We start from the raw sequence: 19,091 nt of genomic DNA, 5'->3' as shown, positions 1-19,091 counted from the left end.
TTTTCTTTTGCATAAAATAAAAATTTTTGTAAAAATATATTTTTTGTTAATAAATTATTTGGATTATTAATTTTTATTAAATCTTTTGTTATAATATATATATATATATATATATATATATATATATATATATCTATGTGTGTGTGTGTGTGTGTAATTTTTTTAAATAATTTGTCTTATAAATATGTTTTATATTTAATTTTTTGTTAATATTTTTATAACAATATTATTAAAATTTTTATAATATTTTATATTAATTTTAGTACTAATTTTATTAATAATTTATTATTTTAGTAATTTGAAAATTTTATTTATTTAAATTTTTTATTGTTATTTGAAAATTTAATTTTTTTATAATTTTTTAAAAATTAGTAACTAACTTTTTGGTTGCTAAATTAGTTATAAATAGCAACCGATTTATAAAATGATTGCAAAATTATAAAATTAAAGATACTAAATTTTTTACACTGGATTATGTTTCAGTTGCTATTAGCAACCGGTTTCAGTTACCATTAGCAATCGATTTCGGTTGCTAAATCGGTTACTACTAGCAACCGATAGTTTTTTTATCAAAAGTTTAATTTTTTAAAGTTTAATTAATGTAGCAACCGATTTGAATGTCGGTTACTGTTTTCAACCAAGCTCATTATAATCGATTGAACCGGTTGCTAAATCGATTACCAACCGATTTTAATCGATTAGCAACCGATTCGGTCAGTCATTATCCTTTTTTTTTTCCAGTGTTTTAGACATAATAAACTTTTAGTATTGAATTGAAATTAATTTATAAGTAATTGATTAATAAAAGTAAATTAAAATTTTGTTTATATATATATATATATATATATATATATATATATATATATATATATATATATATATATATATATATTAATTCTGTTTTGCATATATTTTTTCTCACATGCAATATACATGATGATTTTCTAATACATGAAAGTATAGTTAATATATTTTTCACAATTAAATAAATAAAAATAAAGAATAAACGTAATTATGAATAAACATCAAATAAAATTAAATTTATAAGTAAATGATATAGTAAAAAATATAATTTACAAGTAACAGGTTAATGAATTAATTAAAATTTTTTTTATATTTAGTATAAATTTTGCACATAACCAAACGAAAAAAAAAAAATCCTTTGATCCTTTTTCTTAACCAAAATTTTCTAGTATAATGTATTATTTTTATTTCTAATTAAAGTTATACTGTATTATTTTTATTTCTAATTAAAGTTATGAATTCCTAATGATATTTAAAATTTTAGAGACAATATTAATATCTACCAATTTGATATATATAAGTACCAATTGTGTATAAATATTCAAAATTAGTTTTTGAAATTAATATATACAAAAATATTATTTTCATCTCAAAATTTTATAATGCCATCTATCTAATATTTGATAAATTTAAGAATAATTTGTAACGCCCTCACTTTAGGTAGTCCGTATATTCTACTGTTCCGGTGACAAATGTCTGTCTGGACAGTCAGAATTTCTGGAACTATATTTAAATTAGAGTGAGGAGTCATAAATAATCTAAATAATAATTAAGAAAAATTAAGGAGAAATTAAAGAAATGAAATGCAAAGAGGTTAAATGAGCCGAAGCCCCGGCAATGGGTAACCCTAATGAGAAGCGACTGTGAAGACAGTTGTTGACCCTAGACCTGTGGAGAACCCTGTGAAATAATTATTTAGGACTTAAGTGAATGATTATTGAGGTTTAGATGACAATAGAATGCCAAGAAAATGCAAGAAAATTTATGTCAATCGATACAGATAATTATAATTCGGTGAACACAATGAAGGGCATTTTGGTCATTTCACCCTCAGAGATGATTTTTGACCAATATATCTATTTAAGTAAGTGAGATTTATGTCATAAAATATGAATAAATATTGATAAAAATTTAATTAGAAATGAGTAAAGAAGAGAAAGAAAGAAAATAAAACAAATGAAAATGAAAATTCAATTTATGACATGTGCATGATGTCATAATGATGCAATTAAAAATTCTTTAACCAATCAACATAAGACAACCACTTATAAAAGGATAAAAGGGAATAAATAAAACCAAATTTGCTTCATCTTCTACCTCCCTTCATTCTTGGCCGAAACTCTATTTGAGAGAGCTCCTCCATTTTGCTTCCTTTTAGCTTGATTCTCTACCAATTTTCACCACAAAACTTATAAACTCCAACATAAAAATTAGCAATTAGACCTTGAAGTGTTTGGGCAGCCAAGAATTGAGAAGAAAGTGAAGCTGTGAAAGTCTTGGAAGAGAGACAACAAAGGTTAGTGCAATTTCCACTCCCTTTCTTTCTTTAATTCTTATCATGATGTTGAAGTGAGTCCATATTGCATGAAATTGTGAAGAAATAATGAATTTATGGAGGGATGAGATTTCGGCAGCCTTAAGGAAATGGTAGTTTTGATGGTTTGATTGATTTAAAATTGCTTAGCAATGGTGTTTGGTGTGGAGACATAAATTAGAAGTGGACTAGTGTACTTAATTGATATGTGTTACATAAATCTTGAATTGGAGCTAGGGTTTTGAATCAAAATTTGGGAGTTTTTTAAATTGTTGTTAAATTGATGTTGTTAAGGTCAATTAGTGACCATTTGATGTGGTTTGATCTTAAAATGGAATTGGTTGTGGAATTGAATTGTGAATTGGATGAGTTGCCTTTGAGCTTGAAATTTTGGACTTTGAGTCCAATAGGTTTGAGCAGCCATAAGTAGAATTATGTAGTTTCATTTGGTATAAAGCCAATTGGAGATGAAACTAGGGACATAATGACACATTTTTCATGAAGAGACCCTGCTCAGAAAACCAACACAAAGTGACCTAAAATTGACTTGAATATGGGCAACCAAAATCTGGACTGGAAAAAATGATCATATAACAGTGATTGTTCAAATGAGCATAACTTTGTGTAGAGAGGTCCAAATGACCTGATTCTTGAACTCATGGAAAGTTTAGACATAGTAGAACATCTTTCATGAGGAATAGAAATCCAAATTCTGACCATAACTTAATCAAATTACTAACTAAATTTAGCTTATCAAAACTATTAGAACCAAAACAGCCTAGAAAATTTTGGATATTGACCAATCTGACCAGTTATGGTAAAAATGGCATAACTTAAGCTAAAAAACTCCAAATAGAATGATTCAAAAAGAAAATTAAAGTAGAGACATTAAGGAACAACTTTGATGAAGAAATGTTAGCCAAAATCCCATTGTAGATTGATCCAATGAAATAGTAAACTTGGGTTGCAAAAACTGAAAATTTTAAAATGTTTCTAGGAAGACTTGAATTGTAGTTGGCAATTAATGCCAACAACTTTATAACCCAAAATGTGGTATGATCATATATTTAGAACTTGTATACCTTTTATTTATGGAATAATAAAAAATTTAGTATGAATAGTATTGTGAATAGTAACTACAATGATACAAATTGTAAAGAACCAATACCTAAAATACTAGAATGCCCATGTATGCCTAGTTATGATTGGTTTGGATAGGTTGGCATGCCAATAGGGTTCTGATTGCAGTACTGCTTATGGCTCTGTGCCATTTCATGATTTATGGCTTTTATTGCCATTTCGTGATTTATGGCTTTTGGCCATATTGTTATTCTTTGACATATACAGCTTTATGCCCGATTGATATTATGGTTTGTTAGCCATTCTGTGGCACACCTGGTAGACACTATATGACCGATAGTGCGACGGTCCTAGGTTCTTGGTACCCAGTGTCAGTTTACTTGTTTATCCAGTCCAGTCAACTGGTATAGGTTACTTGGGCAACTAAAATAAACCTTAAAATTTTACTAATAAATAATAAAATATAGAAACCAATAAATTAAATATAATTTAAATAATTATAAAAAATACTTCCGGTATTGCATAATAATGTAATTTCTTTATTTTCAATTATTTATTTATTTTTATATTATATTTGCACCACTAAGCTTTATGCTTAGCGTGTTACTTTTTGCCATGCGTAAGTACTGGAGATCAAGAGAGAGAGCCCAGTAGACTATAGACTGGGATTATTTTTGCACTTGAGTCCGGTGTCACATCCTCTGCAGTGCATTTTGCTAGGACCCGCTAGGCTTTGTTAGTAATTTTATATTTTGAAGTTAGACATTTATTATGTCATGTAAATTATGAACTCATGTAATTATTTGTAATTTATGTAAATTAATAAAATTTGAATGTTTTATTTATGAAATTGAGCATGATTATATTTATGTATGAAATGAATGAAATTATGAGTTTGAAATATTGAGATGAAGTTTGAAATTGTGAAAATTTTATATTATTGAGATTTAAACATGTGGGAAACCGTCAAATTGGGAATAAATTAGAGGAAACTCTGTTAATTTCTTCGATTGATTAATTGGACTTAAATTAATAAAAATTAAATGTGATTATTAGGAAATGTAATAAGATAAGTTAAGGCGCTCTAGCACCGAGTGTGACATGCCTTGCTCGGCTACATTGTAGATGGGTGAGGGGTGTTACATAATTGTAATGCCATTAAATTAAAATTTATTAGTAAAAAATAATTATTTGCTATTGCATATAATTATATGTTATTACATTAGGTTTACAATCTAAGTAGTTAATTATTCACGTATTTGTTTCATTGTACCAATAAACTTAAGTTTTCTGATTCAGATAGTCCAATTATTTTTTTTTAATTTTTTAAATATATATGAAATGGAAAAGCTTAATTTCAAATCTTTTTATTTATACATTCTGAATTCTATCACATTCGTAACTAAAAAGAAGAAAATGTTACTCCTTATTGTATTATCTAAGAATGACTACGTGATTCATTAAGTTTTCATTGAATATAAAACCTTAAATTCGAGAGTATTAAAATCATTTTTAAAAGTATGAAGTTATAAATTTAAATTTAGTCAGAACCAATTAATAAAAAATATTTATTTTCACTGTGTGGAAATATTTTTTTATTTATTTTGAAAATATTCATTGCATAAAAATTTAAATTATTAATATTCAAAATTAAATGATTTTTATAAAGTTTCATAGTAATTTTTATAAGTAATATTTTTATAAATTAATTATTAAATTTACTTATTTAATTTTATTGATCATGTATATATGTGTAAGTGTGTGTGACCATTCATATAGGCCTTCTTTTCTAAATGTTACTTACTTACTAAATTCTCATTTATAGAAATATAATAAAATTGATCTCAAAATAGTTTCACCTAAAAGTGATAAGTGACATTTTATTCATTTGCCACCTAAACATTTATAATATTTTTCTCCATTAACCTATTTTTTTAGTGAATTTTATTCCTATATAATGCATACTATAACACCAATATAATCCATCTTATGCCTTTAAAGTCACTTAATATTTACAACATATTATCACTTTATTGTAAAATAAAATTAAATAACGTATTAGTAATTACTTTCAAAACATAAACTCACAAGCCATTTTTTCATTGTCCACTATAATTATAAAATCATGTAATTAATTTTTTATAATAAATAATTTATAGCAATAGTTACAATTTAATTAATATTAGAAAAAATAAAAGTCATGGTTATAAACTATAAAAACTAAAGCCACCTTTAATTTTCGTCGTCCACTGTAATTATAAAATCATGTACTTAATTTATTATAATAAAAAAATTATGACAATAATGCAATTTAATTAACACAAGAAAAACTAAAAGTCATAGTTATAAAATATATATAAACTAATATCACACATAAAAAATCAAACTAATCACTTCTTAATGCGAGTAGAAGATACAATGTGCAACTAAGATTCTCTCTCAAACCTATGAAATAATTTTATTAAGCAATACAATAAAAAAAAATAATTTGCACAAATATCACTAAGATAATTTTCATCTTAAAAAAATTTATTTATATACATATTATTAGCATCTTATCTTTTATTTTTTAATATTCAATTTTAATTTATATTTATTTTCCTTATATTTTCACAATTCCTTTTACATACAGTTCTTATCTTTATTCAATTAAGTAATAAAAACAATAATAATGTACTGGCACAATGCATGGGAAAAACTTAGTGTATGTATGCGTGTGTGTATATATATATCTCACAGGAATGCAAAACACAACATATACACAATAAAAATCTAAAATCTAATTATAATAGAGAATTATTTGAATTTGATGTCTAAATAATTTAATATTATATCTTTCTACGAAAGTTTAACCACAAAATTGGAAAAAAAAAAACCATTTCAAAGACTATTTATAGAATATAATATTGAATTAATTTAATCCAAGTTAAATTAGATTAGATTTAATATTTAAATCTAAATTAAGATAATAATTTTTTTAGCAAATAATTTTATAATAGTTAATTGGAATGTTGAAAATATTTCATCTTTTTCCATATATATAAATGATATCAAATTAAAATAAATTTAGGGTCATTTAATTTTATTAGTTTTATTCAATTTACTTTTTTAATATTTTTCAATATTTTAATCTTATTGTCTTTATATTAATTAAAATGCAATTAATATAAAAAATAATATTATTTATAATCATATATATAATATTATCATAAATTAATTATAATTGTAAGATAATAGTAATGTTTTAATGATATTAATCATTTTTTTTACTTTTTATAACAAAAAATCATGTGCGTGTGTATTCTGTTTTGCAAAAACATGTTAATCATTAATAATATTTTATTATTAAAACAAAGTTGAAATTCATATAAATCAGAATTTAGTGATCATGCATGCCAAAAATTGTGATATTTATTTTTATTTAAAAATATACTTGCTTTTTGGGAAGAAACTCCCAATTTATTATTGTCTGTAACTCAGAATTATTTATCTTCCCCACGACTTTTGCTTAACATTGCGTTCTAAATTAGGCGTATGAAATAGACTTTTCGGCCTTATTTTAGAATGGACCATCGTTGTAAAATTTTTATAACAAAGACAGTAATAATATAATTTTATATTATTTAAAAAATATTATTTATAAAAAAAGAAATAAATAATGCGATTCCAAAGAAAGTAAAAGAATTTAAAATATAAAAAATGCTTTTCCAAACGTGTGAGGAAATATAAGGATTTTTTTAATACTATATATAATTAAAGTTCTATTTAAATTAGAAGTTGTACTTAGATGAGATTCTTAATTATTTTTGTTGATATATCCATAAATAATATAAAGAATTAAGGTTATTTCTGTTCATTCATGGTTTATACATTCATAGATATTTGTAGAATAATAATTAATTATATAAAAAATAGATACATAATTGATAAATTATTAAGTTAAAAGAGAACATAATAATGCAGCCTGTAGACTAGCTCTTATCCAAAATTCTTAAACCCCGTCCGAAGCAAGGTGATAATTTTTTTTTTTTTAAATTGTCATTTTCCAATTTGCATGACCTACATAAGGGTCAGGGCTAAGCAGAACCATTCGCACAATCTCTTCTCTCTTTGTTTTTCTTTCTTATTTGGAATTTCATCTTTGCCCCATCAGCTATGGCAGCTGTACCTAACAGGGTATCAAATACTAAAAAAGAACGCGTTGTGTTTTGTTCATCAGACGACAACGCAAAGATGAATCAAATTCAGTCCACTCATGCTCCTGATGGCCGTGAATTTTCTGTGAAACCTCTTCTTCATCTTGTTGAAGACATTTTCCAACGAGCTGCACCCAGTGGCCTGGTTACCATTGTTCGTCAACAAGTACTACATATTTTTTTCATTCTTTCTTTGTTTATTTCTCTCATTTTTAACATGAAGCTGATAATTAATTTGTGACTTCATTGTAGGGAGCTCCCCATGCACAACTTGATTTATTGGATGATAAGGCTCTCCGAAGTGGATTTGATGAAATGCAGGATGTTTTGTCATACACAATCAACAAAATTTCCTGCGAGGTTAGTTTATGCTTCTTCTCATAGTATTTAAATTTAATGGATTCTGAATTCTGACATAGCTTTTCTTACAGATATCCTGCAAAAGCTCTGGTGGTGGAGATCCACATGCTACAACATTGGCAATATTTCAGTTGCTATCAAGCTACTCATGGGATGCAAAGGTGGTGCTATCCTTATCAGCATTAGCGGTAAACTATGGAGAATTCTGGCTCGTCGCCCAGCTTTACCATACAAACGCACTGGCCCAAGCAGTTGCACTGCTTAAGCAATTGCCAGACATGTTCGAACGTGCTGACGCATTGAAACCAAAGTTTGAGGCAATCAACAACATTATCAGGGCTACTTTGGATGTTGCAAAATGCGTTGTTGAATTCAAGGAGCTTCCATCTCAGTACATCACTGCTGATGCACCAGAAATGTTAACTGCTACTGCTCATATCCCTACTGCTGTTTACTGGGCCATCAGGAGTATTGTGGCTTGTGCTTCACAAATTATTGGCCTCACTGGCTTGGGTCATGAGTATGTCTTTAGTTCCGCCTCATTTTTCACTACAGTATTCTAGCTTGTAAAAATATGCTCCTGCATCTTATCTTCTGAACACAGGTACATAGCATCGACAGCGGAAGCATGGGAATTATCAAGTTTGGCCCATAAGGTCAGAAGCATTCATGAACATCTCGTGACGCAACTCAGTGTTTGTTATCATCATATAGGTGAGCGTCGCACCCGTTCAAAGAATTATACGTTATGTTAGTAGGAATAGGATAAACATTTTTCAGCATCAAGCAAAAATGATCTTTTTTATGATATATGCAGACGAGAAAAGGCACATTGAAGCATATCAAACACTCATTCACCAGTTCGAAACTGTCCACATTGATAACATAAAGATTCTCAGGACTTTGATTTATGCTAACGATGATCAACTACCACTCTTTAATGGTGCCGACCAAAATAGGGTTGATGGTGCCAAACTAAAAAGGGTTTACTACTTATTCCTTTTAATTAGTTCTCCCGATGCTGGCTAATAATATTGTCATCGAAACACTCAAGTTCTCTAACAATTTTTTGGTTCAGGCTAGCCTTGATGTGTTAAGGAGGAAGAATGTGCTGCTATATATCTCAGACCTGGAACTACCACATGAAGAGCTTGAAATGCTTCTACAAATTTACACTGAGGCTCGGCAGCATCCAAAAAGGACTGAGAGCCAATTTGAGATAGTCTGGCTCCCTGTCGTGCACCCATCAACCCCATGGAATGAAGTGAAACAAAAGCAATTTGAGAGTCTCCGATCAATGATGCCTTGGTACTCGGTATTTCACCCTTCACTGCTTGATCGAGCAGTCATCAGATACATCAAGGAGGTGTGGCATTTCAACAGGAAGCCCATGCTCGTGGTCTTGGACCATCAAGGGAAAGTAGTGAATTCTAATGCTATCCATATGATGTGGATTTGGGGAATCACAGCTTTCCCTTTCACCAGCATCAGGGAGGAAGCACTCTGGAGAGAAGAAACCTGGAGAATTGAGTTATTGGCAGATACTATTGATCCAAAAATCCCCGCTTGGGTATGGTTTACCTCTCTATCTCAAAAGTTACCCCTTGATGTTTTTGCTAATTAATTGCCAATATAACACAAACTTGTCACTTTCTTGGCATCTCAGATACAAGGAGGGAAGTACATATGCTTGTATGGTGGAGAGGATATAAGTTGGATCCGCCAATTCACCCTGATGGCAAATGGAGTTGCACAAGCTGCCAACATCCAGTTAGAGATGCTTTACGTTGGAAAAAGCAATCCAAGGGAGAAAGTGAAAAGAAACAACTCAATTATTGAAGCAGAAAAACTTAGCCATACATTAGATCTTACAATGATCTGGTTCTTCTGGGTGAGGCTGGAGAGCATGTGGCACTCCAAGATGCAACATAACAGGACTGTAGAAAATGACTCAATAATGCAGGAGATTGTGACCATGCTCAGCTTCGACGGAAGTGAACACGGGTGGGCTTTGATTAGTAGAGGATCAGGGGATCAGGATCAAATGGCAAAGATAAAAGGGGCCGATATCCTGGAGACTTTCGAAGACTTTCAGTCATGGAAGCACAATGCAGATGAAAGGGGATTTGTGACTGCACTTAATGACAACCTCCATGGACGCCATAGCCAACATCACTGTAACAGGTTGATTCTGTCAGGGACTATAGGAAGCATCCCTGAGATGATGTTGTGCGCTGATTGCAACCGCCCCATGGAGAAGTTCATCATGTACCGTTGTTGCAATGATTAAGCCTATGTTTAATTAATCTAATGCTGTGTGCTATGGCAATATCTATGGTTTGAACTGTGAATGGATTGGGATTTAATAGCGTTGTAGCCTGTAGTTGCTTGTTTACTTCTGCTGTTGTATAATTAAGATGTTGAACATGCAGGGGGAGAACCCGCTATGTATATCTCTGCATTTGTAATTTTTCCATTCAAATATCTTTTTGTTAAGCTAAATTATTAATTAGTTTTCCTTTTCTTTTCTGTTACTCTTTACCTTTAACTTAATTATTGAAGAGTTAACTTAATTATTGAAGAGTGAATTATACCTGAAGCTCTTCTTGTTCAAATTCCATTGCCTTGAGAGTTTGGGATCACAATGCACACAAAAGAGGTTCCAAAATGGCCAAATGTTATGGTAGTTAATCCAAATGTTCATTTTCTTCGCTTAAATTTTAAAAATTTTATATCCATCACCCTTCTGTTTTACTTTTTTTCAGAGTAATTTTTTAATTCTTGTTATATTAGGTTCTTTTCTTCCATTTCAGAAAATCTTCGTCCCTCATCCAAATGGATTTAAAGAAACCCTTTAAAACAATTTTGAAAAAGAAAGAAATGGGAATGCAAGAAAATGTACCAAGAGATAGGTAACACACTGAAACTACACAGAAAGGAAATTAATGTGTGGCTTCTACAAGTATACGGGCCGTATCAAGTAATAAAGTGATAAGTTAAGTATTGTTCTGATGAGAATTTTTGTTTCATTACCAAACTATGAATGAAGCGATTATTTAGGCTAATGATAATGGAAATAAAATGTAAATGTAAATAAGATTAGTAAAATTGATTAATCTAAACAAAATAAGTAAGGAGCAAAGCAAATAAATTCCTAATTTAGATGCAATTAAACTAAATTATTAACGATTAATTAAAATTAAAGGCTAATTAATAGTAAAAATGATTCAGAGTTAGGGTTTATGCATAAATTAATTGGGATTTATTTTGGTTCATCCAATTTTAAGAGAAAATTGAGTTTAAGAAAACTAAACTGTTATAACAAACACGCAAATTTAAGGCACACACACAAATCGCATAATTACACAGTATAAAAAAGAGAAGAAGAATAATGCAGGATTTAACGTGATTCAACCGTAAGGTCTACGTTGATAGGCAAGACAAGAGAAAAAAGTTCTACTATGATGAAAAGAGCAAGATACAATCACTCAAAACTCTTAAACTCTAACCCCAGAATGTTTTTCGAATATCTCACAACTCTAACTAAAAGGGTAGAATATTATAATATTTATACTAGTTCATACCGTGGGGGCGACCCCCAAGGAGATCAATGGTGGGCTTCGAGCCTGGGCCTATCGACCTGTACCCTCCGCTTCCACCATAGATCTCATTTTTTATCCCAATCGGGTCGCAACGCAAAACTTTTGGATCTATAAAAAACATATCTAAATTTCAAGCCACAAAATAACATAAACCTACTTTCGTACAATATTTGATTTACTTAAAACCCATTAGGTTTTATAACCAATCAATAAATCTTCTTAAATCCCTAGTTTATTTCTAAATTTATGTGATTTTGAGATTTAATCCTTGATTATCTATAAATGATTTTCACCTTTCGATAATTCAATCAAAGATTAAGACAATACTCAATGGGTATGAACATTAGGCAAGTAAAATAGGAACACAAGAAGAAGAATTAAAACTCATATTTATATAAAATCTAGAATAAACTAGTCTAAATCCATAAATTAATCTAAAACATGGTTTTTAACTCTGAAATCTAAAGATTCTACTTACTCATATTGATAATTACAAGAGTAAATGATGAAAAAGTAAAGAAAAACATGATAAGGGACTAAAAATAGAAAAACCCATGTAGAAGAACTCAAAATCTCTAAATCCTAGAAAATTCTATAACATAAATTAAGCAACAGTTGCAAAAAATTTGCCGTTTATTGAGAGTTCGTAATGTTGATAAGAGAAGTCATAAATTAAATCAAGTCAGATGAGTTAACCATGGTAGAGTTAATTATGATTTTGTTTTCTTTAATTATTAAAAAACACTTATTACTAATAATGAATATAGGAGAAAGTGGTGTTCAGGAATTGTGTACTTCAATGGAAACAAATAATCAAATCTTATTGAGACATCAAAGGGTGTTAAAATTTGAAGCAATAACAAAGAGATCAACCTACGTCAAAAAAACAAACTGAAGTTGAAGACCTTAAGCTTGAAGAATTTGAACTTGAAGAGTCTAAAACTTTAGTTTTATTGCCTAATGACAAAGAATTTAAAGTAAGTGTCTTAGAGAATGAAGAACAACAAACCATGGAGATTTCAATGGAACTTGAAGAACAATTAATAATGGAGGAATCAATGGAGATTAAAAATTTATTTAACCCTTTAACTTCAATTATCTTAATTGATTTTATTTGTCCAAATGTTCCTATTGATGCAAGGAATAACATGAAATTGCTCAATTCAATTTTGTTCAAGTCAACTTTATGGATATCATTCAAGAATGAGATATAGTGTAATCTTTCAATGAAGTTTTTTATTTTTCAACACTTTAAAATTTGAGGTTGAATTTTTTTTAAAAGTGTGAGTGAATGATGCGAAGTATTTATTTTATTTTATTTTAATAGGAATATTTATTAGTTATCCAATTTTAATTAGGATTACTAATTTTTCTATCCTATTTAGATTTTCTATTGTATTTATGTTTATTTGAAAATTCTTATTCTAATTAATTTGAGACTATCAAACTCTATAAAAACTCCCATTATATTCAGATTTTGTAACTTTATTTATTTCTTCAATTTTTAATAAAGTTTCTTTTACTTACTTTTATCTTTTCCTTCTTGAAATTTTAGATTAAATCTTTATTGTTATTTAGATCTTTTCCTTCTTGAAATTTTAGATTAAATCTTTATTGTTATTTAGAGATTAGTTCTTATAACAACCTCTGCACATTACAGGTTACATCAATTAGAGTTAGTATCAATTAGAGTTAGTATGCTTTGTGTGGTCCAACGGAGAGCTGAGACTTCCCTTCAAATCTGTGGGTAGTACGCAATCCTTTGTTTTCAATGCCTCCTTTTACTTTCTGAATCTCCAAATCAACTCCATCTGGTTGGCCGTCGCTTCTGCAATGATTATTTGGGCAGTTTTCGTTTTTTGAGTGCTTAAAGGTTGACGGCAATACTGTTATAGGCAGTATTGTTATGGACGGTTTTGGTGAAGTAAGTTATGAAGGGTTTGTGGAGTGGTTTCTGTGGGCTGGCCTTCTAGACTTTAGGCGCGAGTTTGGGTCTTGTTAGTGGTTGATCTGAGCCTTTATTTATGTTATAAAATCTTTATGTAACGCTTGCCCAGTGGATCTGTTAACGCAAGTATTGCATTTGAAAAAAATATTAAAAAAAATGGCCTGGTGGATTTGAAATCCATGCAGGCGCTAACAATCCAACGCTAGCATGAGAAGCAATCCAGTCTGCACAAGTAATAGCAGATCTCAGAATGTGTACAACGTCAGTCAGAGGATAATATGACAGAAGGAGAGATCTTTAACTTGGCACGGTCAAAAAATGAATGACAAGATCAGTCAACGAAGATTGCAGCTTCTTCTTTTTTTTTTTTTTTTGGCCAACACGAAGATTACAGCTTAATTAAGAACTGTTAGTATCAGCTAATGGACCTTATAATTAAGTCCCTTGAAGAGCTATGGGATGGGAAGCTTTGACGTTATTTTAATGGTATTTATCATGTTTATTACTTTTTATTTAAAAAATCATTTGTGTGTATATTCTTTGTAAAAAAAACATGTTAATCATTAATAATATTTTATTATTAGAACAAAATTGAAAGTAATATAAATCAGAATTTAGTGATCATGCATGCCAAAAATTGTGATATTTATTTTTATTTAAAAATATACTTGCTTTTTGGGAATAAACTCCCCAATTTCTTATTGTTTCTAGTTCATGATGATGCATCTATCCTAAGTTTTTGTACTTAATTTAGAAGGCACCTTCTTGGTTAAGTTTTTTTCCTGGCTTTTATGATATAATTTTAATTTCAAAAATAATATATTAATAATATAATTTTATATAATGTTAGAAATATTATTTAAAAAAAAGAAAATAAATAATGCAATTAAAGAGAAATTAAAAGAATTTAAAATATCAATATAGCTTTCCAAACTTATGAGGACATCTATTTAAATTAGAAGTTGTATTTAGATGAGATTATTAATTATTTAATAAAGTCTTTTCTTTGTTAATATATCAATAAATAATATAAAGAATTATTGTTATTTTTGCTCATTCATGGTTTTTATATTTTTATAATATAGACTAATAACTAATTACATTAATTATAGATAAATAGACTGTTGATAAATATGAAGTTAAAAGAGAATATTAATGATGCAGCCTGTAGACTAGCTCTTATCCAAAATTCTTAAACCCCATTAAAAGCAAGGTAACAATTTTTTTTTTTTTTAGATTGTCATTTTTCAAATTGCATGTCTACATAAGGGTCAGAGCTAAGCAGAACCACACACACAATCTCTTCTCTCTTCGTTCTTCTTTCTTATTTAGAGTTTCATCTTTGCCTCATCAGCTATGGCAGGTGCACCTCTCAGGGTATCAAATCCTAAAAAAGAACACGTTACGGTTTCTTCATCAGACGACAACGCAAAGATGAATCAAATTCAGTCCACTCATGCTCCTGATGGCCGTGAATTTTCATTGAAACCTCTTCTTCTTCTTGTTGAAGACATTTTCCAACGAGCTGCACCCACTGGCCTGGCTAACATTGTTCATCAACAAGTGCTAAATATTTTTTCATTCTTTATTTGTTTATTTCTCTCTCAGTTTTAACATGAAGCTGATCATTAATTTGTGACTTCGTTTTAGGGAGCTCCCCACGCACAACTTGATTTATTGGATGATAAGATTCTCCGAAATGGCTCTGATGAAATGATGGATGTTTTGTCATACACAATCAACAAAATTTCCTGCGAGGTTAGTATATGCTTCTTCCCGTTGTATTCAGTTTTACAGGATTCTGATGCTCTGATATATGTTTTCTTAAAGATATGCTGCAATAGCTCTGGTGGTGGAGATCCACATGCTACAACAATGGCAATATTTCAGTTGCTATCAAGCTACTCATGGGATGCAAAGGTGGTGTTTGCCATATCAGCATTAGCGCTAAACTATGGCGAATTCTGGCTCGTCGCCCAGCTTTACCATACAAATCCACTGGCCCAAGCAGTTGCGCTGCTTAAGCAATTGCCAGACATGTTCGAACGTGCTGACGCATTGAAACCAAAGTTTGAGGCAATCAACAACCTTATCAGGGCAACTTTGGATGTTGCAAAATGCATTGTTGAATTCAAGGAGCTTCCATCTCAGTATATCACTGCTGATGCACCAGAAATTTTAACTGCTACTACCCATATCCCTACTGCTGTCTACTGGGCCATCAGGAGTATTGTGGCTTGTACTTTACAAATTATTGGCCTCACTGGCTTGGGCCATGAGTATGTGTTAGATCTACAAAGCTTTAAATACACAACAATTAATTCTGCCTCATTTTTCACTACTATATTCTAGCTTCTAAACATTTGCTCTTCCATCTTATCTTCTGAACATAGGTACACTGCATCGACAACGGAAGCATGGGAACTGTCAAGTTTGGCCCATAAGATCAGAAGCATTCATGAACATCTCATGACACAACTCAGTCTTTGTTATCATCATATAGGTGAATGTCGCACCCATTCAAAGAATTATACGTTTTGTTAGTAGGAACTAGGAATAGGATAAACATTTTTCAGCATCAAGCAAAAATGATCTTTATGATATATGCAGATGAGAAAAGGCACATTGAAGCATATCAAACACTCATTCGCCAGTTCGAAATTGTCCACATTGAAAACATAAAGATTCTCAGGACTCTGATTTATACTAAAGATGATCAACTACCACTCTTTGATGGTGCCAACCATAAAAGGGTTGACGGTGCCAAACAAAAAAGGGTTTACTACATATTCCTTTTAATTACTTCTCCCAAAGCTGGCTAATAATGTTGTGTCGAAATACTTAAGTTCTCCAACAATTTTTTTGTTCCAGGTTAGCCTTGATGTGCTAAGGAGGAAGAATGTGCTGCTATATATCTCAGACCTGGAACTACCCCATGAAGAGCTTGAAATGCTTCTACAAGTTTACACTGAGGCTCGGCAGCATCCAGAAAGGACTGAGAGCCAATTTGAGATAGTCTGGCTCCCTGTCGTGCACCCATCAACCCCATGGAATGAAGTGACAAAAAAACAATTTGAGAATCTCCAATCAATGATGCCTTGGTACTCACTGTTTCACCCTTCACTGCTCGATCGAGCAGTCATCAGATACATCAAGGAGGTGTGGCGCTTCAACAAGAAGCCCTTGCTCGTGGTCTTGGACCAGCAAGGGAAAGTAGTGAATCCTAATGCTATCCATATGATGTGGATTTGGGGAATCACAGCTTTCCCTTTCACCAGCATTAGGGAGGAAGAACTCTGGAAAGAAGAAACCTGGAGAATTGAGTTGTTGGCAGATACTATTGATCCAAAAATCCCCGCTTGGGTATAGTTTACCTTTCTATCTGAAAAGCTACCCCTTGATGTTTTGCTAATTAATTGCTAATATAACACAGACTTGTCACTTTTGTTGGCATCTCAGATACAAGGAGGGAAGTACATATGCTTGTATGGTGGAGAGGATATAAGTTGGATCCGCAAGTTCACCCGGTTGGCAGATGCAGTTGCAAAAGCTGCCAACATCCAGTTAGAGATGCTTTATGTAGGAAAAAGCAATCCAAGGGAGAAAGTGAAAAGAAACAATTCAATTATTGAAGCAGAAAAACTTAGCCATACGTTAGACCTCACAATGATCTGGTTCTTCTGGGTGAGGCTGGAGAGCATGTGGCACTCCAAGATGCAACATAACAGGACTGTAGAAAATGACTCAATAATGCAGGAGATTGTGACCATGCTCAGCTTCGACGGAAGTGAACACGGGTGGGCTCTGATTAGTAAAGGATCAGGGGATCAGGATCAAATGACAAAGGCAAAAGGGGCTGATATCTTGGAGACCTTTGATGCCCTTCAGTCATGGAAGCACATTGCAGATGAAAGGGGATTTGTGACTGCACTTAATGACAACCTCCGTGGGCGCCATAATCCACATCACTGCAACAGATTGATTCTGTCAGGGACTATAGGAAGCATCCCTGAAATGATAGTGTGCGCTGATTGCAACCGCCCCATGGAGAGGTTCATCATGTACCGCTGTTGCAATGATTAAGCCTATGTTTAATTAATCTAATGCTGTGTGCTATGGCGATATATATGGTTTGAACTGTGAATGGATTGGGATTTAATAGCTGTTGTAGCCTTTAGTTGCTTGTTTACTTCTGCTGTTGTATAATTAAGATGTTGAGCAAGCAGGGGGAAAACTGCTATGTCTTTGCATTTGTGTTCTTTCCGTTCAAGTATTTTCAATTAAGCGAAATTATTAATTAGTTTTCCTTTACTTTCCTGTTACTCTTCAACTTTAACTTAATTATTGAAGAGTGAACTATTCTCGAGGCTCTTGTTGTGCAAATTGCTGGGTCCACTGCCTTGCTAGTTTTGCAGTAAGTGTTAGAGATGGGCACGTAATGGATGGTTGATCCAAATGTTCATTTTCTTAACTTAAATTAAAAAAAAATGATTTTCATAAATAAATTAAAAGGAAAAAAAAAATCAAATCTTCAATTTCAGAAAATCTTCATCCCTCATTCAAATGGATTAAAAAGAAACCCTTTAAAACTATTTTGAGAAAGAAAGAAATGGGATTGCAAGGAAATGTACCAGGAGACAGGTAACACTATGAAAATACACAGAAAGAAATACACAGTGTTGTTTAATACTGGATATCAATCTATGCTTCGGAAACATGAACATCTTCCACTTCAATTGGAAGAGTTCACCAGAAAGAAGCAACAACAAATTATTCAATCACAACATAATTTCATCCAAAACATTGGCACAGTCCCAACAATCGTTTCTCTCTATTGATCAAAACGCAGCAGCAATGTTGTAGTAAATTACATACTCAAGAGAAAATGGAACTGAGATTTATTACTTACGCTTCCTTTGACGCGTCCTTTTGGATTTAGCAAAGCCATTGAAGAACGCAACGCCTATTTGAAAGCGATCAAATAAAAAAAAATGTAAATTAGTTTCAAAGACTCAAAAGTACAATCTTTTTATCTTTCTTTCCAATGGCAATGAAGACTGTCATATGATTGGACAGGAGGAAGAAAGGGGCTTTATTTATAAAGGAAAATATAGAGACCCTGGTATTATTATTATATCCGAGTAATCTTTGTGCAGAATAACCTTTTTCGGTGTGACATTAATGCCCTTCTACTTAAATTAGCCCACTAATTCAGAGTAAATTACAATTTAACTTATAATATTTAACAAAATTTACAAATTAATTCTATATTTTTGAAACCCATTTATTAAGTCTTTAACATTTTAATAAATTTATGTGTTAGTCTCTACCTTTAAAATTATAATTAAAATTTTAATAAAGATAATTAAAATGTCCTTTTTTCTATAATAATTATAATGTATCTATATATATATAGGAATTTTTATATTATTTTTTAATAATTTTATATTATTATTATTATTTATAAATATGAGTTATTTTTTATATTATTTATCAATACCAATTTTTAAGCACGTGTATTAAATTAATAAAATAATATAAAATATTAAAATATGTATAATTTATTA

At 30.7% G+C, this 19,091-nt stretch overlaps 2 protein-coding genes and 1 non-coding gene across 5 annotated transcripts; 2 read left to right on the top strand and 1 right to left on the bottom strand.

Moving 5' to 3' along the window:
* Positions 1–7,500: 7,500 nt before the first annotated feature.
* Positions 7,501–10,503, top strand: LOC110649496 (protein SIEVE ELEMENT OCCLUSION B). 2 transcript variants are annotated; one of them, XM_058128920.1, is made up of 7 exons: positions 7,501–7,768; positions 7,867–7,974; positions 8,046–8,494; positions 8,579–8,688; positions 8,792–8,958; positions 9,053–9,544; positions 9,641–10,503. In XM_058128920.1, the coding sequence occupies exons 1-7, from the start codon at positions 7,574–7,576 to the stop codon at positions 10,262–10,264; spliced, it is 2,145 nt and encodes a 714-aa protein (XP_057984903.1). In that variant the 5' UTR covers positions 7,501–7,573; the 3' UTR covers positions 10,265–10,503. The 2 variants fall into 2 exon arrangements, with proteins under 2 accessions (XP_057984903.1, XP_021659774.2); XM_021804082.2 differs by having other exon boundaries at positions 7,502–7,780.
* A 4,103-nt stretch (positions 10,504–14,606) lies between these two features.
* Positions 14,607–17,835, top strand: LOC110649497 (protein SIEVE ELEMENT OCCLUSION B). Of its 2 annotated transcripts, XM_021804084.2 has the most exons (8): positions 14,607–14,737; positions 14,879–15,087; positions 15,175–15,282; positions 15,355–15,803; positions 15,918–16,027; positions 16,135–16,301; positions 16,396–16,887; positions 16,984–17,835. In XM_021804084.2, exons 2-8 carry the CDS (start codon positions 14,881–14,883, stop codon positions 17,605–17,607), a joined length of 2,157 nt encoding a protein of 718 aa, XP_021659776.1. In that variant the 5' UTR covers positions 14,607–14,737; positions 14,879–14,880; the 3' UTR covers positions 17,608–17,835. The 2 variants fall into 2 exon arrangements, with proteins under 2 accessions (XP_021659776.1, XP_021659775.1); XM_021804083.2 differs by lacking the exon at positions 14,607–14,737 and having other exon boundaries at positions 14,793–15,087.
* Positions 17,836–18,147: 312 nt separating this feature from the next.
* LOC131170166 (small nucleolar RNA snoR137) lies at positions 18,148–18,288 on the bottom strand. The gene has a single exon (XR_009141103.1). It is a non-coding gene; the product is annotated as a small nucleolar RNA snoR137 (small nucleolar RNA).
* Positions 18,289–19,091: the final 803 nt, after the last annotated feature.

Source organism: Hevea brasiliensis, chromosome 10, assembly GCF_030052815.1.
Source record: "Hevea brasiliensis isolate MT/VB/25A 57/8 chromosome 10, ASM3005281v1, whole genome shotgun sequence".
NCBI lineage: Eukaryota > Viridiplantae > Streptophyta > Magnoliopsida > Malpighiales > Euphorbiaceae > Hevea > Hevea brasiliensis.
The sequence above is the reverse complement of the archived record's forward strand: the minus strand, read 5'-3'. Positions and strand labels throughout refer to the sequence as shown.